Genomic DNA, 24,720 nt, shown 5'->3' on the forward strand with positions numbered 1-24,720 from the left:
AAACCAACACACAGTCAGTGTTTCAATAACTATTTACGGAAGGGATGCTATCAAGCTTTGCAGGATCTATATTTGACTTGCCTTGTTCCTCTAATATCTGTTTGCAGAGACCATGGAATTCTTTATAGAGTAGAACTTTGATTCAGCTCATGCCAGTGAAGTGCAAATCTGACAATTCTCACCCATCTTTGGTCCAGTTCATGGTAGGGCACTGGGCTGGGAGTCAGGAGACCTGGGTTATAGTCACAGTTCTGCCACTGACTTGCTTTGTCACCTCGGGCAAGTTACTTCACCGCCCTGTGCCTCAGTTTCCCCTCCTACCTTTTGTTTATTTACATTACGGGGCGACTCAGTGTGTGTGAATAGCATCTGGTTCAATGGGGTTCTGATTTCAGCTGGGGTCTCGCTGCTACTGTATTACAAATAATAAATGATAATCTTGATGTTGCACATGACGTCTGAGGTGGGGTCAGGACAGACAAAATCAGAAGTGGAGGAGCCAAAAAACAAAACTGCATTTGTTTGCATTCCAAATCTACAAAATACAGTCATTTGCAATAAGCCCACCCAAAAGCAGTGTGAATTTAGGAGGCTCTGCTGGATCTGTTCCTCCCCTCCCCCGAGAACAAATGATTGAAAGACACTTTTTTTGCTAAAAAGAAAACAACATCAGCCATTAATGAGCAAGTCTAAGAAAAACACCAGCATGTGTGGAGGATGGAAGAGAGTCATTTAGGAAAGCCTAATTAAAAAAAAAACCAAGCAATTCTAGACAATAGCACTTTTGACACTATAGTCTGTGGGGAAAAATGTTCAAAATGCCAAAGTGATTTAGGAACTTAGTCCCACTGATTTTCAATATGACTGAGGCTCCTGAGTCACTCAGGTGCTTTTGATCATTTTACCCTTAGTCTGTGTGTCTGCTAGTCATTGAAGAGGCTCCCAGACATCAGATAGGTAAGGCAGAACTTTTGCAAAGTAATTCACACACCCCGTCCCCACTGTATTGCTTCCACACTGTCTGTCTTTGGCATGTCCAGAGTGGCTTAGGCTCTCAAGATCTGGATTTACACGTGTAGCTGGGAGCACATACCCAACATAGTGACCTGCTAAAAATTGGAATCTTACTTTCTCTTCATACGGCTTACAGTTGTTCTTCCTTGCTCTCTCTAGCAGCACAGATGATTTGTGCTCATGGCCATAGGCGCCGACTCCGTGGGTGGACCACCCACCGAAAAAAAAGTGGATGCTCAGCACCCACTGACCACAGCTGTTCCCTGCCCCGGCTCATCAGTTGTCACACCTCGGAGGCGTTGCATCACTGGATACACTCAGGGCCGCCCAGAGGATTCAGGGGGCCTGGGGTCTTCGGTGGCGGGGGGCCCCCGCCGCCGAATTGCCGCCGAAGATCCAGTGCTTCGGTGGCGGGTCCCGGAGCGGAAGGACCCCCTGCCGCGGGTCTTCAGGGCACTTTGGCGGCGGGTCCCGGGGCGGAAGGACCCCCCGCCACCGAATTGCTGCCGAAGACCCAGAGCGCAAGAAGCTCCGGGGGCCCGGGCCCCACGAGAGTTTTTCGGGGCCCCCGGAGCGAGTGAAGGACCCCGCTCCAGGGGCCCCGAAAAACTCTTGTGGGGGCCCCTGCGGGGCCCAGGGCAAATTGCCCCACTTGCCCTCCCCCTGGGTGGCCCTGGATACACTGGGTAGTTTTACCACTTCACAATGGAATTTTTTGATTTTTTTCATATCCATAGTAGCTAGACCCATTCCTCACATTTTCATCTATGATGAGTGGTTTCCTCTGTTTGACCATGCTCCTGTTAAGTCTGATGAATCACTGTTTTCCAGTAGTTCTAGTTGCACATCTGTGTTTTAAAATATGAAATAGAGACTCATTAGCTCCGACTCCTATGCGCTCCAATGGTCCCCTCTGGTGCTCCAATGGGAGCTGCAGGGGCGGTGCCTGTGGATCGGGCAGTGTGCAGAGCCGCCTGGCCGCTCCTCTGCGTAGGAGCCGGAGAAGGGACATGCCACTGCTTCCGGGAGCCACTTGAGGTAAGCACCACTCGGAGCCTGCATCCCTGAGCCTCTCCCCACGTCCCAACTCCCTGCCCCAGCCCTGATCCCCTTCCCACCCTCCAAACCCCTTGATCCCAGCCCGGAGCACCTCCTGCACCCCAAACCCCTCATCCCCAGCCCCACCCCAGAGCCCACACCCACAGCCAGAGCCTGCACCCCCTTCCCGCACCCCTGCCCCAGCCCTGATCCCCTTCTGCCCTCTGAACCCCTTGGTCCCAGCCCAGAGCACCCTTCTACACCCCAAACTCCTCATCCCCAGCCCCACCCCAGAGCCCACAGCCCAACCCCAATTTTGTGAGCATTCATGGCCCGCCATACAATTTCTATTCCCTGATGTGGCCCTCAGGCCAAAACGTTTGCCAACCCCTGATCTAGCAGAAAAAAGGTATAACATGATCCAATGGCTGGAAGTTGAAGCTAGACAAATTGAGACTGGAAATAATGTGTGATTTTTTAACAGGGAGGGTAATCGACCATTTGAACAAGTTACCAAGAGTTTGTCTGGATTCTCCATCAATGGCAATTTTAAAATCGACATGGGATGTTTTTCTAAAAGATCTGCCCCTCGGAATTATCATGGGGAAGTTCTATGGTCTGTGTTATACAGGGGATCAGATTAGATGTGGCCACAGCAGCTAGTCGTCTTAGTGCATCCTTAGGGTCTCAGACGGGATTGTATTTGGTGCGGCTAGCCAATCCTTAGGCTGGCACTGCCATGGCTACACTCTGCTTTCAGTGGGCTAGCCTGATTGGAGCTACTGCGGGTATGCCTGCCTGAGCTGGACAGTACACCTCCAGACCCAGTGTAGACAAGAGATCAGCATGAACCTAACCAGTTTTCAAAAGCTGCTTTTGGAAGACTTTAGCTTAGTCCATGCCACTGCCCTGTCAAGTCCTAAAATCTGTTTTATCTGCCCCCAGCTGGTAGACTGTTATCCCTAGCCTGGATAAGAGCAGAGATTGTGCATAGGAAGATGTTTACCAAGGCAAAACGAATTAATATGGCTTCAGGTCAAAGGAAAGGAAACAAGCAGTATAAACAAGCAAAGAGATGAAGTGCCTCAGGGTATATTGCCTAGTTCTTTATGCCATTTGTAAATGCACCGTAGAACAATCATCTGCTTCTAATGTTTAGAGGGGTGAACGTGTGTGTGTGTGTGTGTGTGTGTGTGTGTGTGTGTGTGTGTGTGTGTGTGTGTGTGAGGGAGACACTGTTCTCAGACTCCGTTTGAGCAGTCTCTTTGATATTGTTTTTCCTGCCCTATTAAAAAAATCATTCTCTGGGTCAGCGTTCAACTAAAAGGATGGCGGGAGCTTTTCCGATGCTAGGACTGGCCTGCTGCTTGTTACGCTGAGGCTCACTCGTAAGGAGAGTTGGCAACCCAATAAACACAAACTAGGACGAATGTAGCAATGAAAGGAGAGGAGTTGGGGTCAAATCCTGTTTGCCATGGGGCGGCGGGGATGGGGTGGGGGGACAGACGGACTTAACGGAGATAGTATAAAGTGAATATCTATCAAAGCCTCCCATATATGATGTACCACAATTTACAACTTTAGGAAGTCAGCGTCAGTGTATCTAGATTTAATAAGGGGCTAGAAGATTTTAGGTAGTTATACACACGAAGACAGGGGTCATTGAGTGTCATGTTTCAAGGCTTAATATCAGCCCGAGCATGAGGCAGGAATGTTGTCACCTCTTGTACAGCAGAACATTATTAGCCACGTGCTTTATAGTTTTATATTTACTCTGAAGCAATAGTGCAAGCACAACACAGAGGTATGAGAGGTGATGGGTGAGGCTGCGAGTTTGTCACGGAGTCTGTGACCGCCACGACTTCTGCAGCAGCAGGTGCATCTGGCTCTGGGGCTGCCCGAGCAGCTCAGGCAGTTCCTGGGCCAGTCGCATCGGCTGCTGCTCGGGCAGTCTTGGCCACTGCCCCCCCAACAGCAGCAGGAGGGGTTTGGATGCGGGAGGGGGCTCCGGGCTGGGGTGTGGGAGGGGGTGATGGCCCTGGGGGGGGGCTTCCTGCCTCCGCCCACAGGCACCGCGGCCAATGGGAGCTGCGGAGCTGGCAGCGCGTAGGGAGGGACATGTCGCCGTTTCTCAGAAGCCGGGTAGGGAGCCTGCCAGCCCCGCCAACCCTCCCTCCAGCACCAGAGGGGGTCCTGGGCTACTCCCATCCGAGCACCCACTGCGCCCCCTGGACCACCCCTCCCAGCACCTGCGGCTCCCCCCTAGGCCGCCCCCCCAGCACCCATGTCCTCTCCTCCCTCCGAGCACCCGCGGCACTCCCAGGATTTAGTCGGGGTATAGTACAAGTCATGGACAGGTCACGGGCCGTGAATTTTGGTTTGCTGCCCATGACTTGTGCATGACTTTTACTAAAAATATCCGTGACTAAAATGTAGCCTTCGTGATGGGCCATTGGTCCGATCCAGTAGGGCACAGCCTATATACATGTACCTATGTTGCTAAAAGCTACTTTTAAATGATCTAATAGCAGCTGTAATCGAGATGGCTCTTGCCTATCTGAGTCTGGCCAAGAGGTGGCCGTTTGTTCTCGCTGATGAGGCTCATGATAACAAGAGCCAAGCCTCAGTCACCTCCAGCATATGCTTTACCTGAAGCTACAGCGTCAATCCATTTGGAAGCTTGAGGCTAGTGTAAAATATGGCAGCCTGCTTGTTAAGTGAAGTATCACAGCACCTGTGCTCCGGCATCTGCACTGGCTGCCTTTGGGCTTGGGGACGGTGCTCAAGGTGTTGGTTCTGATCTTAAATGGCCCTTCTGCTTGAGGGAGCATGCTCACTTCTGCTCTAAGCAGCCTCTCTTTCTCACTGACTTGGAATCGGTGATAACCCCACAAAGTATGAGCCTCATTCAGGGTTCCCAGTTTGAGATATACAGAGAATACATCTGAATCCTGGCACGAGGCAGAGACCAAGGGAACAAACAATGGAACGAGAAAAGACTGGCAGTTCGGACACCAGCAGGAGAGCAGATGATGTGGGGAAAAGGAGCAGGAGATACTATGACAAGAATTAGCTTAGAGTTCACGTCTGCTGGGAGCTCCAAGGAGACAGGAGAAAAAGCTTCAACATAGCCTCAGGATGGAGCAATTGATGTGGGAGGAACTTGGGTTACAACGTCCCCCAAACCTATGTGTATTTATTTTTGTTAATAAGCTTTTCTTTTATGCATCGTCAGCAAGGGTTCTCTCTTCGTGAGCCCATCCCAGTCACTAGGACTCCAACAGTGCCAGATTTGAATATTCAGCAATAAAGGCTACGTTAACTCTGATGTAAGGTGGATACAATTCTGTGGGCTTCAACAGAGATTAATTTCCTTCCATCTGGTCTGGATCTGGCCCTCTCCAAATTGTGAGCTCTGCCTGCCAGCTGTTAGCTAGACACCAATCAGTCAGAGCCAAGCGGCAGACAACCTCCCATACTCCGTGCATCTCTTGCTACCCGAGACCTGCATGGCACTCATCTGTGACTCACATTGGTCAGCTCTACCAGATATGCTGAAGGGAAGCCTTCCTTGTTATCGACCTGGTAGGCACAGTGTTCAACTCTTCTCAGCGGGAAATCGCTCTTACTTGCAACACACCTATCGCGAGCATCCTCTGTAGGCATTAAAAATGCTTGTTTTATAATCTCCCAAACAAGCATGCTATCAAAAGAGTCACCAGCAAAAATGTACACCAGTCAGGGGGAACAACTCATAACCTTTGCTCCAAAGCACAGGCCTGAACCCTAGAGTAAAGGAAGATCTCCATTAGCTATAGTAGGCTAGTATTAGGCTTTTCTTTTGTGAGGCAAGTCACTAGAGGACAAGAAAAGTCACAATTTAAAACCAATCCTGCTTAGCGCGTGTACGCCCACATGCCCACCCACCCACTCACACAACTTCATAACCTCAAAGGGCTTTTACAGACATTAGCCAATGAATGCACATGACACTTGAGTAGCTCTGAAATTCTCCAGTAAAGGGCAGTGGACATACACATTAGCCACTGCATTTCCATTTTTCCACCCCAAGCGCTGTCACAGTGCCACATCTCTGTTACGAAGCTCTCTCCCCTTTTCCTTTGTGCATGGTGCTTTGAGACCCTCTTCAAAACCAATGCACTATAGGTACAGCTCGCATCCACCCCAATCCAGCTCTGAATACAGTGTGTAAAGAAACAGCTGTGATTTGTCTCCCCTTTGGAGATGGTGGGCCAGATCCTCAACCAGCATAAACTGGTGTAGCTCCATTAACTTCAATAGAGAGACACCAATTTACATCAGCTGAGGATTTCGCCGAGTGATTTACCCCCCCCCCCCAGGAGCACAGTGTTATAAAAGCAAGTTAGGGTGTCAAGCAAGTCTGGGAATAGCATTCATACTCCCTAGGAGTTCATGGAAGTCCCACTGGTTTTGTGGCGGGCCTGTGAAAGCTAGGTACAATCAGGGAAGTTACTAGCCATGTTAACTGGCTTCAGTCATCAAGTGATGAAATATGTTGTCACGGAGGTTATTACATGTAAGCATCTTGCATAATGGTTTCACAGCAAAGAAAAATCCTCCACGCTTTGTAGTAAATGTAGGTCTCTGGGACACTATATAACATAATCTCATAAAATAAAATAAATTTGGAAGCCTTTCAAATACTGGGAAGGAACAGCAGGCTGTGGGTGGGCTGCCATACTCTGCGAAGGCCGGCTGTTAATACCCAGATGTCGAATGCCAATTTTCCATTTACTGCTGTAAAATAACAGACTGTCATGTGGTAAAAATAACCACGACAGGCAGACAGAGCATTCCAATGTTTGCTTCACCTACAGCACTTAGGCAAGAATGTGTCAGCGAAAGTTCATTAGGCATTTATCTCGCTGCTAGACCAAAGGATACATTTCATGTTTGTGATTCAGGGAGAGGAGGGGATCAAATATTATTTACTGCCCCAAATCTAATGCAACTGTACAACCCAGGGAATATCAGTCAGGTGACAATGGCAAAGAATCACAGAAAGAGTTACTTTCTTCCAACTCTGAAGAAGAAACCTTATAAGAAGGAAAACAGCATTATCCCTAATGCTTCTCTTCCTTGCTCTCAGCTGCTCTGTAGCATTCCTGCCTAGAGCATTCCCCTACCCACTTCTGCCTGGCATTCTGCCACAGATTTAAAGAAACAGTCCACATAATCTTGCAATCATGTTTGCTGAATCTAATAGTTAAAGAATGCTTTTCAACCAAGTTCCGTCTGACTTCTGTTTAGACCCAGTCATGCTCCCACTGAAGTCAAAGGCAAGAGTCTAACGGGACTTCAAAGCAAGATCAAACCCACTATATATGCTAAAAATTTCAGCTAGTGATTGGTGCAAGTGTTTAGAAGAAAATATCTCCTCTTCCCTCAAAATGAATCTTTACCCAAGTCTAGAACCAAATCAGCATCCGGTACTAGATTATCTAACACTGGAGTAAGATTCTTCACGGGAAGACGTTTTCTTCTGGTCTAGTGTAAAAAGCAGATTTCCAGGCACTTAGGACCCTACAGAGCTGCTCAAGTAAGTTTGACAAAACAGATAGAACACCCTCTTATGCCGCCAGACTCTCTCTTCTCAAAAAGCATACAACGCCAAACTCCAGTCACTTTGAATTAGGCTTAGTCAGTCTTATTCGGTCGGCTAGGTCAGAACCAAATCCCTGGATATAAAGATCCCTCAACTCTGTGTCTCTACCCATCTCGCCTTTTCTTTCTTGGTTAATTACGCTTCTAATGCTCCTATGATTCCTCACTCTCTAAGCAAATTAAAATAATCTCAAACATCAAGTGGTCACTCTGCCTGTGATTTTTACTGCAAGGCTCTTATTCTGCTTGTATTTTGCCATAGTCTTTCTTTCCCTGCTTTGTCTTTTATGTATGTTTTGTACTTCTGTGTGCCCTTTGTTGGTAATTATCTGCTTAATTATACAACAGTATTTAGTTATTTGTAATGGCTGATATATTATGGACTGTTGTACTTTACTACTGGTTTTTTATGATGTCTATGAGACATACTGACTTTCTGGATGTGCCTGGGATTGTGTAGACAGAAATGCTGACTAAGATAGGCCCAGATCCTGCAAACACTTGTACAGGAGCGGTCCTATTAAAGTCAGTTGGATTACTCACGTGGGTAAAGTTACTCACATGCATAAGAGTTTGCAGGATATGGGCCATAATTTATGATTTCCTGTCTCTTGCATTTCATGAAAATCTAATAAAGAACAGGAAAAAGGAAAAAGTTAAACATTGTTTGCCTTGATTTTTTCAACTCTTTTCAACAAAGGATCAGATTCTGATACCCTCACCTCCCATGGGTGGGCCTTACTGTATATGTGGTCCTAAAGATTTCAATGGGTCCACTTGTGGAGTGAGTGGCTATTCAATGTGAGAAAAGGTGTCAGTAAATTCCGACTCTTAACAACAGACATTTGGTCTGTATTAAATTATGGCTGTGAAACAGACATTCAAATAACTGACAATAGACTACTAGTCTTCAAATTATGAAGTTAAAGAAGAATTCTGAAAACATGACAGATAGTTTATGTAACCAACAAAAAGTATTGGAACTCAGCAAACACTGGTCAGAGATCTTATGAGGAGAAACGTTCAATTTGCAGGACACATTTTAAGAGGTTCGCAGGCGATGCACGTTTATGGGCACTGGAAGGGAAAGCTGATGGCAGAAGAACGTGAGGCAGAAAAAAAAAGACCTTGGATGGACGATGTGGATCAAAAGGACTAGTCATCCACAAAGAGATTAGCAGGGGAGTGTACAGAATGGGCTACTCTGGTTGCAAACCTCCAGTAATGGAGATGCCACGTTAGAAGAAAAAGAAAGATGTCAGACTTCTGAGCCGTAGTCTGTAAGTGGGCTCATGCAATTACCATGATAGTATTAGTGCCATCTTCTACCATCGAGCTCCATGCATACATGCTGAGTTTGCTTCTGATACAAAGAGAGGGACAGTCCTCCCCAATGATCTCTCACCGGACCCTTTCCCACTTCCCTCAGCTGTCTCCTGTCACAAAGGGAGAGACACCCCTCCCCAAATGCCTTGTTCCCCTTCCCATGTAAGAGGATGGGATTCCCAGATTTTGGTCCTAATCTTCCAGCCAATTTAAAGTAAGATAGATTAAAAATCATGGTTTTTAGAAATGTTTCCTTACCTTTGTTGCAAATAACATTGTGCTATGAATTCGCACAAAGGGAATGGCACTGTCTTAACGAGAGAGATTTAGGGTGGGATTTTCAGTAGCACTGAGCGCTGGCCTAAGTCTGCTCCAATCGAGCAGCCTGGGTTCTAGGCCCCAGATCTTACAGATAAATCCAGAGCTAGCTCTAACACTGCCCGAGGGTAGAGATATATGCCACCCCCTCACAACACAGGAAAACAGGCCCATGTGGGACTGTAGGCCGTCTGTGTTAACTTCAATCTGGTATGCAGCAGTATCTATTCTGGCACTGTATTCGGAGTGCTTGCCAAGCCTTGGTGTTTATTTCTGACCTGGAAAGGCACAGTGAAATCTCTTACAACATAGTGGCTCTTATTTTAAACAAGCAATAAGTAGTAGCAGTAGTAGTAGTAGTAAGAGAGTGACCCTTATGAACATGTTAACCTGAGTGAAAGAAACTGAATCCTCAGTAAACAACAGGCAGATTCTGCTGCAAACTGGTGGGGATGAGTGGGTGCTTCTCATTTGTTAAAGTTGGCGCCTGAGGCTAACTGCCAGTAGATGACAATAAGCCAGTTGCCCTGTTCTTTGCCCTGAACTTTACTTATTCTCCAGTAGGACTCTGCCCCCCGCAACCCGCAACCAAGCATGTGTGTTACAGGATTCCTTTCACAGATGCCTCAATACTGCAGCTGTTCAGCACTCACCCATATGACACAGCCTGAATCTCTAATGGAGAACCAAGGTCCCTGGCACACTGGGCATAAGGTGCAATGACAGTCTCACCCGTCTGGCTTGTCGTATAATCAGACAATAGTTTTCCTCTGCTCTTGGGTATTTGGTTCAGCCAAACTCCAGTCTGTCTAGTTAAGCGGTTTGGGCCAGCTCCATCCATAATGGACAGGGTCTCTCTTTAGTAGCATGCTTCCAAGGGAGAGAGGGCAGGGGCCATTGGCCCTGATTCAGCAAGGTACTTAAGCTTACCTGTAAGCATATAGGTAGTCCCACTGAAGCCATGTGGCTAAGCATCTTCTCCAGCGAATTACCATGCAACTCCTCCCATCACTCTCAAGTCTCTAATGTGTTCTGGCTACTGGGACACATCCTGGGCTAACGCCCAGCATCTCCCCTGGCTGGGTGGCGACACCAAACCGAAATCAGCATTTTAGGATGTTTGCAGTTCTTTCTGCTTCCCTCCTCTAGCTCACATTCCTGCTGTCTCCCTCTTTCTCCACCACTCATAAGAACATCCATGCTGGGTCAGACCAATTGTCTGTCTAGCCCAGTATCTGCTGATGGTGGCCAGTGCCAGAGCTTCGGGGGAAGTGTACAGAACTGGGCAGTTGGTGCGATCCACCCCTGTCTTCTGGCAGTCAGAGGTTTAGAGTCACCTCGAGCATGGCGCTGAAGCCCTGACTATCTTAGCCAGTAGCCACTGATGGACCTATCTTCCATGAACTTCCCCCTTACACCTGCCTCAATGGGATCTGGTGGGAGGGATCCAGTTGTCAATGGAACTTGTTCTATATATTAAGAATTCAGGTCTTCAGAGAGGTCTTGATCCTTGTTATCCCTTCACTCTAGTGTCCAGGTGTCGCTGTGGCAGAGGAGGGAACTGGTGCACACAGAGGCTAAGTGACTTACTCATGGGCACACTGGAAGGCCTGTGTCAGAGCAAGGAACTGAAACCAGGTCTCCCACCTCCTAGTGCTCTCACCAATGGACCATCCTTCCTCTCCTTCCGGATCAAGACCACTCTGCAGACCTGAATTGCAAATGCATGAAGGCTGTGGGACAATCTTATGCTGGCTCTGCGCTGACTTCGACGACTCAGGATTTACATCGGCATAACTTGACCGAAGAATTTGGCCTTTGGGCTTGCTCTCCAGGAGGAAAAGCATTTGCTCTTGTTGGTTTTAGAACACATCATTTGAAACAAAAAAAGCAAATAGGTGTAATGAGAAATAGATAAAAAAAAAAAAAAGGTAGGGGCCAAGTTCTGCAGCTGAACACACACATACAATTCCCTGGGCGAGATTCTCTGTTGCCCTGCATCTTGTGTAGTCAATTACACCAGTGCAAAGCAGAATGGTGAGCAGCGTGTACACACTTTTTGCACTCACTGTGCACTGATGTAATGACTACAGGAGGCGCAAGGCAATGGAGAATCTGGCCCAGGTGTTTAAGGGAAACCACACATGCACAACAAAGGGCAGAATTTAGCCCTGTGAAAGTAAAGGAAAACTGCACCTACCTGTGGATGTTGTCTTCAAGCTTTTTCACTCTGAGCTCATCCTCTTCTGACTGCCTCCTTCTGGCTTCTTCTTCTTCTGCTGAGCCAGCGGGAATACCCTGCAGCAGCCATTTTTCTCGAAGCGCTTTTGACTACATGGGGGAAAAAAGAGAAGAGTCGTAAGAAGGAAAACTGTATTCCCTGAGCTGAACTGTATTCCCTGAGCTGAACTGTATTCCCTGAGCTGGAGGAGAAGCCAAATCTGCTTTTAAATATTTGATAGCCCTCACTGAATCACTAATTAGCACTTTAAATATTATACACATCATACACACTAGCTAATCCTTGAGGGGTTTATCCAGATGTCAGGTCAGCCAGAAGTCAGAGTGTCCGTTTTACAGTATATACTATATGCGCCACTGATTTGTTAATCTGAAGTTATTTTTAATTGCTAATGAAAACTGAATTTCCAACCACTCAAACTAACCACTCCTAGAAGAAGTGAAATCCCAGCCCGGATATAGGCCATTTTATGAGCCATAATGCAAGGGCTCAGAGGGATATCCACATAAAATACTTATAGAATCAAAAGCAAAGAGCGATGCTCCAACAGAAAGCAGTGGGATCTAAACATAACATGCTTTAGAAAAGTGAAGATGATTAAGGCCATAGATGTTCATTGTGATTTTTTAAAGTATATTTACCAAAAGCAGTGCCTATGGAAATGCTCATAATCTCCTAGCCAAACCAAGACAAAAAAAAATCTTACATCAGTATGTGCTAGTTTAACAGCAGCTGGGTAATGAACATCAGCCCAGGACTGTGGTAACAAGTGGCAGTAGCACACACTCAATAAGATGATACATTGGATTCTCACCATATTTTCCATATATTTCCCCCTCAGCCTATCAGAATTAGTACAGTCTCATCTGGAGTGAGCTCCTACCCAGTAGCTGTCATCCAACGAGACACACTGGTGAATCTATGGGTGGTAAGATACACTTAGGGTGTTGGTACGCCTAAAGCACACCGGCGTGTGCCTTCTCACTAACCCCTCTCTCCCGATGGTCCGATATACATGTTGTATAAGAGGGTAGACAAGATGGAATGCCAGACAACAGCACCTTTAGGAATGAAGGCTAAATTGTCTGATGCCAGCCTCTGGGAAAGAAAAAGGAACAAGGAGGAAATGAAGCTGCCATATTTACTATTGCTACAGTCAGCAAGTGAGTCAACAAGACATCAAGATCAGTGGTATCAGAGACAGCGTATAGATCTCACTTTATCAGCATGGTCACTCAGGATAGAATTTTCAAAAGCACCTAAGTGATTTAGGAGCACATGTCCCAGTGACTCTCAAAGGAACTTGTGCTCCTAAGCCACTTCAGTGCTTTTTCATCTCAAACTCCCCGTTAGTACCTGGCCCAAGCCGGGGAAGCTAATGATCCAACCAGCAGACCAAATTCGGTGATGAATCCTGGTCACGTGCCACCTGTGGCATGTTGCACATATGCTAAGAAGAAGTGCTTTAAAAAATCCTACCCTTAATCTTCATCCATTGCCAGCAAGAGATCATTTACCAAACCCACCAGTGCAGTTCCTGTTCCATACCCAGGTCTGTACCCAAACTGACAAGGATCAAGAAGATCTGAGGCATCTCACTATTCAGAGTCATCCAACAGCCTTAGACTCATAGACTTATAGACTTTAAGGCCAGAAGGGACCATCATGATCATCTAGTCTGACCTCCTGCATATTGCAGACCAAAGAACCTCACCCACCCACTCCTGTAATAGGCCCATAACATCTGGCTGAGTTATGGAAGGCTTCAAATCTTCGTATAAAGACTTCAAGTTACAGAGAATCCACCATTTACTCTAGCTCAAGCCAGCAAGTGACCCTTGCCCCACTCTGCAGAGAAAGGCAATCCCCCCCCCCCCCGCAAGGTCTCTGCCAATCTGACCTTGGGGAATCTTCCTTACCATCCCCAAATATGGTGATCAGTTAGACCCTGAGCATGTGGGCAAGATCCACCAGCCAGACACCTGGAAAGAATTCTCTGTAGAAACGCAGAGCTTTCCTCATCTATTGTCCCATCTCCAGCCATTGGAGATATTTGCTAATAGCAGTCGTGGATGGGCCATCTGCCATGGTAGGCAGTCTCATCACATCATCCACTCCATAAACTTATCAAGCTCAGTCTTGAAACACATTACGTTTTTTTGCCCTCACTTGGAAGGCTGTTCCAGAACATCACTCATCTGATAGTTAGAAACCTTCATCTAATTACCAGCCTAAACTAGTTGATGGCCAGTTCATATCCCTTTGTTATTGTGCCACCCTTCTCTGTTTCAACCAGATGAGATACAAAACGATAGTTAGCCGGATTGTCAGTATCAAGTGATGGTTTCTTTAGCAAAGGCTACACAATGGCCTGGCCACCTGCACTCCCTAAGGGCCAGACTTCCCTAGTTCATAGTGAGCTCATAGCTCAGCAGAAGTCAATGGGATGATCTGAGTGGGAAATTACTACTCGGCATGTGTAAAGCTATCATAATGCAGCCCTAAGGGCTGTGTTGACAATCTCCACCAGAAATGAACCCAGATTTGTCCAGTGCCCTTCATTAGCTAGGAGGATAGGAGTCCAAAGGGCAGGTTGCAGAATGAAGCATCCCTGGCTGATTTTGTGAGCCTCATGGGCCTGAATCCACCCAGAAGAGACTTAATGTTTGTCCACTCCAAGTCCCACCCTGCATCTGATTTGATCCACAAGGTAACCAGCAATTTCCTCACAACGGGAGAGGTTTGGGTCAGTCACCCAGTGAAAGCAGCATGGATTGCTCTGTTGTCTGCCACTTGAAATCCCCTGAACAAATGGAGGGGGGGAAGAATCTCTCTTGCCCCTGCACAGCTGCAGCATAAACATTCAAAACCCCTTAATTTTGTAATTAAGCTTCCACCTGAAACGTCCACTGCTGGCATTCCAGCTCTCTTGCTTCATTTGTGCTGGTCATCTATGACCACAGATAACCTGTGCGGGTGAAGCCAGACAAGATGGTGCTTATTAACGGCCAATGATTATTTCTGCATCCTGCCAAATACTCCAGTGTGGTTTGCCAGAGAAACATATTCTATGACTTTTGGAAAAACTCCTTGACACACGCCTAATTTCAAATCTGAGCCCATCCGCCTGGTCTAGAAAGCGACCAGGTGTGTGAGTTTATCCCCTCTGCAGTCTACAAAGTGAAGCCATTAAAGAAAATTGACAATTCAAATAGGTTTAAATTCAAAGGCTGCCCAAACCTGCGACATCAGACTTTTTAATGAAGTGCTGAGGTCTCTAGGTGTTATAGAACCAGATTTGTGGAAACTCAGTATAAAAATAAACAAACTGCTTTTTGGCAGTAAAGAAAAAGATCAGTCATTTTGTTTGTGGCCAGACCGACAGACACACATGCACACACAACCTGTGCATAAGCTATTTGATATCACTGGGAGATCTATTGCATATCAGAGAAGCAGATTTTAATGTGATAGCTTGGCACAGAAGTAATGTGAAATGAAAAAGCAAATGAGACTTTATAAACAACCCCAACTCCCATTGGCTTCATTGGGCTGTGGATCAGGCCCCTTACACCTTAAAAAATAACCCCTCCCATTCACAGAACAGAGGATTTCCAATACTGTAGATGGGGTGTCAGCTACAACTGAATGTTGTGAGTTTTGCCATTGACACGAATTGTTCTCCAGACCACTAATCTACCTTCTAGTTGTGTCTTCCTCCAACAATGATCGATACTTTATGCTTCAGAAGAAAGCAAAATCATCAGCTCAGTTGTGCCATGCTATACATGGAGGCATGGAGTGAGAGTGTTTGGGGTTATTTTTTCCTAACCCTGGCGGTTAATCATTCTGGTCCTGATTTAGCAAAGCATTTAAGGACATGCTGAAGTCCCGCTGACATTAGGTACAGGCTTAACTGCTTTACTAAATTGCCCCCAGGTATGAGACTGCATTAAACGTGCCTCACTAGCTATTATTAATAGACATATAATTATCCAGTCCTTTAAAAAAATCCAGCTTCCAATGAGCAATGAGTTCCACAGGTTGGCTGTGCTTGAGACACTTAGCATTTCTTTGCATTCGTTCTCGGTGTACTGTCTTTTAATTTCATTCCTCTTACGAACCGGGGCTCGAACCCAGACGGGACTCCTGATTGCTGTGCTCTAACTGATGGGCCATGGTGCTGTGAAACTGTTCCACATGTCACACTATTTAAAACCAGTGCCATCTTTTCGGGCAATGCATAATTCTTAAAACCAGGCACAGGTGCACACAGATTAATTATAATGAAATGCTCGAGTGGTTCTTAGCCAGGGGTACACACACCCATGGGGGGTATGCAGAGGTCTTCCAGGGGGTACTCAACTCATTTAGATCAGTGGTTCTCAACCTGGGGGTTGCAGCCCCTGGGGGGTCACGGGACGGGTTTAGGGGGATCACAAGTGCTGGGCCGGCATTAGAGGGTGGCAAGCGGGTCAACTGCCCAGGGCCCCACACCACAGGGGGCCCCGGCTTCAGACAAGGCTCACAAATGAAAAACAGGCTCAAGTACCATATTTATATTCCAATTGATTTATTTTATAAATTATATGGTAAAAATGAGAACTAAGCAATTTCTCAGTAATAGCGTGCTGTGACACCCATGTATTTTTATGTTTGATTTTGTAAGCAAGTAGGTGAAATTTGGGCTATGCAAGACAAATCAGACTCCTGAAAGGGGTACAGTAGTCTGGGAAAGGTTGAGAACCAGTGTGGTAGAGGTAGGGTTGCCATTTTTGGTTGGACGCATTCCTGGAGGTTTCATCACATGATATAATCTTTAATTCAAGATTAATCTTTAATTCCTGGAGACTCCAGGACAATCCTGGAGGGTTGGCAAACCCTCGGGAGAAGAATGACTGCTTCGTTGTTAGGGAGGAGCACACGCACTTTAAAAGAGGAGAGATTTTTTATAGGGTTTGGTCCATCTTGTTTCCAGAGCCTGGGGCCCACCCCAGGGCTAAATGCAGATTAGTAGCTGCGAGTCAAAGGGTACGTCTTTACTACCTGCCATATCGGCGGGTAGCAATTGATTTATCCGGGATCGATATATCGCGTCTCGTTAAGACGCGATATATCGATCCCCGAACGCGCTCACCATTGACTCCGGAACTCCACCAGAGCAAGCGGCGGTAGCGCAGTCGACGGGGGAGCCGCGGCCGTCGATCCCGCGCCGTCTGGACCCCAGGTAATTCGATCCAAGATACTTCGACGTTGCGTATCTTGGATCGATCCCGCCCCCAGTGTAGACCAGCCCGAAGGCGTGGAGGGAGAGGCATCAGCGGGGGAGACTCACGGTGGAGGACGCAGCACTCCCATCCGCGGTTCTCTTTTGGGGCAGGCTGGAGGTTGGATTTCTGCTCTGGGGGGCTGGCCAGGGCGGGTCTGTCCACTGGTCGGAAACTGTGCATGGAGGAAGCATCTTCCCCGTGCTCTGTGTCTCACAGCCCAGCTGCGTCAGCATTCCAAGTAGTTGCGGCTGAGGATTCTGGCTCTCAGTCCAGGACTCCTTTTGTGGGCTTTGCTCCGTTCCTCCAGAGTTCATCAATATGATACATTAAGCCTGTCCTGGATACAGTGCAGTATAATAAAGACTGTCCGTTTTCTAAGCTGTTTCCCAAGCGATCTAGTTAGCCTAATAATAGTGAATGGCAACAAGGACTGCTACTTAGTAGAGGCTGTAATAGCCAAAACTCTGCATAATAGGGATGTATTGCTACAATGCAGGCAGTTAAAGAGTGCTTAATCAAATGCTGAATAGCCAGAAAAGTTTAAGATCCCCTCCCTTAATAGAGAAGTGGCCAGTGACACATTAAGGCCCTGACTCAGCAAATAAGGACATGGTTAAGGTTAAGCATGTTCTTAAATCCCACAGGGATTTAAGCATGTGCTTAAGTGCTTTGCTGAATCAGGGCCTAAAAGAAGCAGTAAAGTGAAAAGGTGAGATTATTTGGATTCAGTATAATGTTTAATTTTAAGCCTCTTTTAATTACAAATTAATCAGGACAGCTGCTAGCGGAGAGAGTAGGTATTTGGGTGTAATATGATTCTCTACAGCGGTTTGGTTTTTGACACATTTGATGAAAGCCGGTAATTTAAAAATCTTTGTCATCAATTTGCTATTTTATGTTAATTCTTTAAAAATACGTCTTGTTTTGCTATTAAAAAAAGCAGGGAGGAAAAACTATAGTATCCCCCATTCTCTTGCCTTTTCTTTCCTGCTTTTTTTTAATAGCAAAACAAAATGTATTTTAAAAAGTAATAATGGGTGAGATTTTCAAAAGCTCCTTAGTGATTTAGGAGCACAAGTCCTGAAGTCAACAGTCCTTGTGCGGCTATGTCACTTATATGCTTTTGAAAATTCTAGCCAATAATGTTAGAGAAATGTCAGTGGATCACTGAGAACTTTAGCATGACAGGTTTGCCCAAGTTCATTACCCAGTTTGGCCTGTCGTCATTATTCAAAGTAGAATCAGTTTTGGGTTCGTACAGCATTACTAACGATAATCTTCAACCACAACTGTCACAGACAGGAACTGCCTTTGTTTGGCGGTGTTTTGCAGATTCTTCCTGAAGAATTGCATCAGCTGTTCAGAGAGCTTCCTTGGCTGGTATTTCAGTTTTCTATTCAACCCAGGGAGTAATGCTGGCCATGTTAACATCTCACTTGGCTGAATCAGACCAGAAACAGTAGTACGAACTATGGACATACAAAAGTAGTAAACCAGGTTCACAATAATTACATGTACCAAGAAATGAAGAGGGAATAGTCAAAGTGGGGCCTACAGGTCAAGGGCTAACACCTGGATGGTGCTGATCACTCTGGCCCCATTCCAGTAAAGCACTTAAGACTGTGCTTAACTTTAAGCATGTGAGTAGTCTCACTGACAACGTTAAGCATGGGCGTAAGCGATTTGCTCAGCACTTCGCAGTCTGGAATGAGCCCCCAATGAGGACCACAACGTTCTTCAGTCCAGACTGTGGCTGTCCTCATTTTTAATACAGGAGTGGAGTCCACTGCAGGATGGGCTACATAGCCTCCAGGGGCCACAACTCCCTTTTAAAAGACAGAGATGGGCTCAAATCAAAACGCCAAATATGGAGACTCCTACAGTTGGGAGACGTTCAGATCCAGCACCTAACTTTGAGAAACAGGCCACACTCTAAAGATAAAAGGCAGCTACAACCTACTCCATTTAAAGTCAAATAGATATGGATCCAAAGTTCCTAATGCAGCCCTGAAGAGGGCACAATTTGGTCCCTTCTGAAGTAAAGCACTTACTTAATAATTGCTCCGTATTTACTGTCAGCTGAATCCCACTGTTTTTACCACGTGCACTTACTGAATCTCTGTGCTGAAGCTTGAAGAGGAAAAAGTCAATCCCCTCAGAGTAACGATGTACTTTAAGCTACTCATGAGATTTTAATGGCATGTTTCTTCTGTTTATGTGAAATGCTTAAGCTACACCTCGCATTGCTTCGTCCTCTCCCCCAAACTAAAACCGCCGTTTGGAAACTGTAAATGGAATGAATGTGGAATCTGTAATTGGAACCTGTAACTGTGACTTCGTTAGGACGTATTTAGGGAGAGGAATGTCATGATGTGTTAGAAATCCTCTCGCCTTGGTGAGACCGTCACCACATTTTCCTTCAAGTGCGAGAAGTGCTGGCTGAGATGCAGTTGGATTGTAATACTGGGATTTCTTTTCACACAGAGGGGAAAAAAAAAGATACAGATTTGAGGGAACTAGCTACAGTTACTTAATATCACATGGGGAATCCAGAATAGGATGCTCTGGGAAGTGAAGAAATCGAAACATTTTTCAAAATATGGGTAACCTGCCATGCTTGAGAATATCTGAAAGTATATTATTTATATACATGCACACATCATGTACATATAAAACAAACACACACACCACATGTCCATGTAATACAGTACACACGCTCTGGGGTGCATTCTCCTTCCTGCTACAGCCCCTGTACAGTGATGTGGCAGTGTCTAGGGACAGAAAAGCTTTTTAGCGGGCTTGTGCAGGATTCTACCACAGCAGACATTTTGTTAGGCAGCCACAGGCTGCCCTACATGCTCCCCTCCACCCCCGAAAAGCCCCAACCTATGGGGTTGGGGGCCAGAGCTGAGAAGGGTGCACTGGGGCGGGTGGTGGTGGGGAGGTGAATTGCAGTGCTAAGGTCATTCTGAGCAGCTGTGGGTTGTGGGGCTGCACACAAGCAGCCCAGCCAGATATTTCAGCCTTTGGTGAGGCCTGCACTCAGGGGAGTGCAAAGAGCCACCTTTGCCTTCTGTCTCCCACAGCTGCAAGATTTGTGCTGTGCCTCTTAGAGGTACAACATCTCACCCTATAGTTACACCAGAGAGAAAATATTAAGAATCTCTTAAATCTGCTATGTGAAGCACTCAGAAGCTAGGAATTGCCACAGTTAAGGCTGCCAGTGCAACCTTAACTCAGTCCCTTGTACATATGCATTGCAATATAGTCTCTAAATTACATGATCACATGCTATCATTTCCCTAGGACTCCTGAGGAGTCCTACTATGAGCCTTAGTATCTTAGGGCTTCTCTGCATACAAAAGTTGCCCTGCTTTAACTACACCAGTATTGTTAAAACAATACAATCTCCCTGGAGTCAAGTGTCAGAGGGGTAGTTATGCTAGACTGGATCTGTAAAAAGCAACAAGGAGTCCTGTGGCACCTTAAAGACTAACAAATGTATTGGAGCATGAGCTTTCGTGGGTGAATACCCACTTCGTCGGATGCCATGCGTTTGACGAAGTGGGTATTCATCCACGAAAGCTTATGCTCCAATACATTTGTTAGTCTTTAAGGTGCCACGGGACTCTTTGTTGCTTAATCTCCCTGGAGTGGGCACAGTTATACCAATATCATTGTGTTTTATGTTAGTATAGCTTATTTCTGTACAGGAAGGGAGTAAGCTATCCTGGTATAAGTCACCTTTATACTGGTATAACTACACCCACACTATGGGTTGTACCGATATAACTATTTTTAAATTAAAAAATCACTATATACCAGTACAAAAATAACAAGAGGGCCTAGTAGTCTATACACAGTTGACTCCAGTGCACTACCTTACTCGGGGCTAGATCATTCAATGGGAATCAAAGCATGCCAGTGGAAATACTCCCATTGGCTTTAATGGGAGGAAGATCAGTCCCTCAGTGTTCCAGTTCAGTCCAGTTCTCCTTAGTTAGCTGATTTTGCCATGCACAATTCAGTCCTCTTACATGTCACTATGTGCTTTGGTAGAATTAAGGGAAATAAATTCAATCTTCTTTATAATGTACAAGGAAGGGTACAACTTACATTGGGTGCTAATAGGCAGATGGGAGAAAAGATGGAAATCGGTATTACAAAGACTCAAACCCCAACAGATACTGTGTCTGCAATAAATACAGAGACATGGGGCAAGGCCTAATTTAATCATGTTTATTGTAGTCTCGAGGTTTGGCATTTAGGACACTAATTCCTTCAGGGGTTTCAAGTTGTTTACTATTTGTCCTATAAAGGGACCATTGTGCGACCCCATGAATGCACATACTGTAATTAAAGCCACATTGAAAATAATATACCTTTGCTTACAATGCTCTGTTTGATTTTAATACTATATTAAATGTTCATTTAATTAATGTTATTTATTTTGACAGCATTTTCAAGTGCTATTATACCCTTGAAAGCGACCCTGTAAAAATGTCATACTTGGGTTCCATGTGTATTGTATTTCGGTGATCTCATCTCAAATTTGCTGAATTAGGACCTGATTCTGCAGCCATTACTCAAGGAGAGTAGTTCATATATGCAGTCCCATTGGAGCCAATGGCACAGCTCCAGGGCCAGATTTTTACATCTTTACTCTTTAAGATAAAATGTTGGTTTTCATCTTTATTTTAAATTCGGTTAGTGCTACAACATTTTAATTCCATTTCTTCAATCTCATTTTGATTTTTAAAAATAATTTAGAAACACGCTCTTGCTAAGGTCAGCTATATTTGATGCTCACCATTCCTCTGGCTGCCAAAGATATTTCCAAGGAAACTGATAGTCTCAGGAGATCAAATAAAGGTCAAAAGGTGACCCCAGAAAGCCTCCTCCACTAAAAATGTTATGTTTGCTCTTGAGAAAAAAGTAATGAAAATGGAACAATACATGCCATCGATGTTCTTTCAAAATACAACTAATGGGACGTATGCAATGATGAGCTGACAAAGTCTTAAGAACCAGTTCCCTACCGGGTCTTTGGCGGCACGTCGGTGGCGGGTCCTTGACTTGCTCCGGGTCTTCGGCGGCACGTCGGTGGCGAAGACCCGGTAGGGAACCGCCCGGTGAGTACAAGCCCCCTGTCCCGTCCCCCCACCCATCCGACCCCCACCCACATCCTGCCCCCGACTGACCCCTTCTCAGAACCCGCAACCCATCAACCCCCCCCACTCCTTGTCCCCTGACCACTCCCTCCCGAGACCCCCCACCCTAACTGCCCCCGAGGACCCCACCCCTACCCAAACCGAGGGGTTTACTTCTGGAATCTCTCCTGTCTCCCATGATTTTCCAAAGATAATAGCTAGAGGCTCAGATACCTCCTCTATTAGCTCCTGGAGTATTCTAGGATGCATTTCATCAGGCCCTGGTGACTTGCAGGGATCTAACTTTTCTAAGTGATTTTTAACTTGTTCTTTTTTTATTTTATCTGCTAAACCTACCCCCTTCCCATTAGCATTCACTATGTTAGGCATTCCTTCAGACTTCTCGGTGAAGACCGAAACAAAGAAGTCATTAAGCATCTCTGCCATTTCCAAGTTTCCTGTTACTGTTTCTCCCTCTTCACTAAGCAGTGGGCCTACCCTGTCTTTGGTCTTCCTCTTGCTTCTAATGTATTGATAAAAAGTCTTCTTGTTTCCCTTTATTCCCGTAGCTAGTTTGAGCTCATTTTGTGCCTTTGCCTTTCTAATCTTGCCCCTGCATTCCAGTGTTGTTTGCCTATATTCATCCTTTGTAATCTGTCCTAGTTTCCATTTTTTATATGACTCCTTTTTATTTTTTAGATCATGCAAGTTCTCGTGGTTAAGCCAAGGTGGTCTTTTGCCACATTTTCTATCTTTCCTAACCAGCGGAATAGCTTGCTTTTGGGCCCTTAATAGTGTCCCTTTGAAAAACTGCCAGCTCTCCTCAGTTGTTTTTCCCCTCAGTCTTGATTCCCATGGGACCTTACCTATCAGCTCTCTGAGCTTACCAAAATCCGCCTTCCTGAAATCCATTGTCTCTATTTTGCTGTTCTCCCTTCTACCCTTCCTTAGAATTGCAAACTCTATGATTTCATGATCACTTTCACCCAAGCTGCCTTCTACTTTCAAATTCTCAACGAGTTCCTCCCTATTTGTTAAAATCAAGTCTAGAACAGCTTCCCCCCTAGTAGCTTTTTCAACCTTCTGAAATAAAAAGTTGTCTGCAATGCAGTCCAAGAATTTGTTGGATAGTCTGTGCCCTGCTGTGTTATTTTCCCAACATATATCCGGATAGTTGAAGTCCCCCATCACCACCAAATCTTGGGCTTTGGATGATTTTGTTAGTTGTTTAAAAAAAGCCTCATCCACCTCTTCCACCTGGTTAGGTGGCCTGTAGTAGACTCCTAGCATGACATCACCCTTGTTTTTTACCCCTTTTAGCCTAACCCAGAGACTCTCAACACTTCCATCTCCTATGTCCATCTCTACCTCAGTCCAAGTGTGTACATTTTAATATATAAGGCAACACCTCCTCCCTTTTTCCCCTGTCTATCCTTCCTGAGCAAGCTGTACCCATCCACACCAACATTCCAATCATGTGTATTATCCCACCAAGTTTCAGTGATGCCAACAATGTCATAGTTGTATTTATTTATTAGCACTTTCACATCACCCCACCCAAGGAGGGCACTGGTATATTCCAAACACCCATCTGAGCCGGCAGTTATGCTAACTGCACCTAATTTGGGTGTCTACGGCTGCTCCTGGAGCTCTGGGTTCATTTTCAAAGCTGGGCACACACTACCAATCTGGTTCTCCAGAAGCATGAGCTCAAATGAAAAAAAAAATCAATTTGCTTTAGCCATTCTCATGGCCTTTTAGTTTCAATGCTCAAGGCCGAGGGGTTTACTCACACGAATGTCTGCAGAAAGCAAATGTTCCACAAATGAACGTAAGTACCTGTTTTGCAGGGGTACATTTTTTTATGGTACAGGGACAGAGCTGGAGACAGTGTCCTCAAACTCCATTTATAATCCTGACACAAAGGCAATTAAACAAACCGTATTTAATGAAGGATATGTCTGCAACTGTCCCAACTATGGCCAGGCACACAGATGAGATGGGACACTGCTTGACACAACGTGGGAAGAGGATTCCTAAATCTCTTTGCCAGTGCCCTGCCACAAAGACAACGAAGCCAGAAAAGGATCTGACCTCAAAATTATAACTGTCCTCTCTTTCTCACACACAGTTAAGATGATGAGAGAAAATTAGCTTTAGACTCTATATCCAACTAATAAATCTTTGTGATCTAATTTTTCTCAGAATGATGCTTCTGTGAAGTCCCATGTAGACCCGAGACTTTTCATTTAACAAAAAATCCCCCAATCATGGAGTAGCACAACGGAAACCTCATACAACACTTTGACAGTACAGCCCTTCTACTGAATAAAGTGAATGCAATGTATTAGGACACCAGTATAATATGATGTATTAAGGATAATCAGGAGCATTCAGATTTGCCCTTTGTATTTCAGAAATCACCACCAAGCAAACTTTCTGGAACTGCTGATGTCCAAGAATGAACAGAACCCAGCTCTGTTCTTCGCGGCTACATGGGCTTTACAGCTCTGACAGCCACAGCATTTTTGTCAGTCAGCTAAGCAGATGAGACTCAGGCTTTGTCTTCACTACCCGCTGATCCGGCGGGTAGCAATCGGTTTATCGGGGATTGACTTACCGCGTCTACTGAAGACGCGGTAAAATCGATCCCTGATCGCTCTGCCGTCGACTCCGGAAATCCACCTCGGCAGGAGGCGGCAGCGGAGGCGGCGGC

At 45.7% G+C, this 24,720-nt stretch overlaps 1 protein-coding gene across 1 annotated transcript in view; it reads right to left on the reverse strand.

Annotated features, from left to right (window-relative positions):
• Window positions 1-24,720, reverse strand: part of LOC135879897 (paralemmin-1-like) — a 104,298-nt gene that overhangs the window by 66,979 nt on the left and 12,599 nt on the right. Inside the window, exon 3 of the mRNA XM_065405927.1 lies at window positions 11,543-11,673. Within this exon, the coding sequence (XP_065261999.1) occupies window positions 11,543-11,673 (131 nt within the window). The remainder of the gene's footprint in view (window positions 1-11,542; window positions 11,674-24,720) is intronic.

Source organism: Emys orbicularis, chromosome 6 (genome assembly GCF_028017835.1).
Source record: "Emys orbicularis isolate rEmyOrb1 chromosome 6, rEmyOrb1.hap1, whole genome shotgun sequence".
In the NCBI taxonomy this organism is placed as follows: Eukaryota; Metazoa; Chordata; order Testudines; family Emydidae; genus Emys; species Emys orbicularis.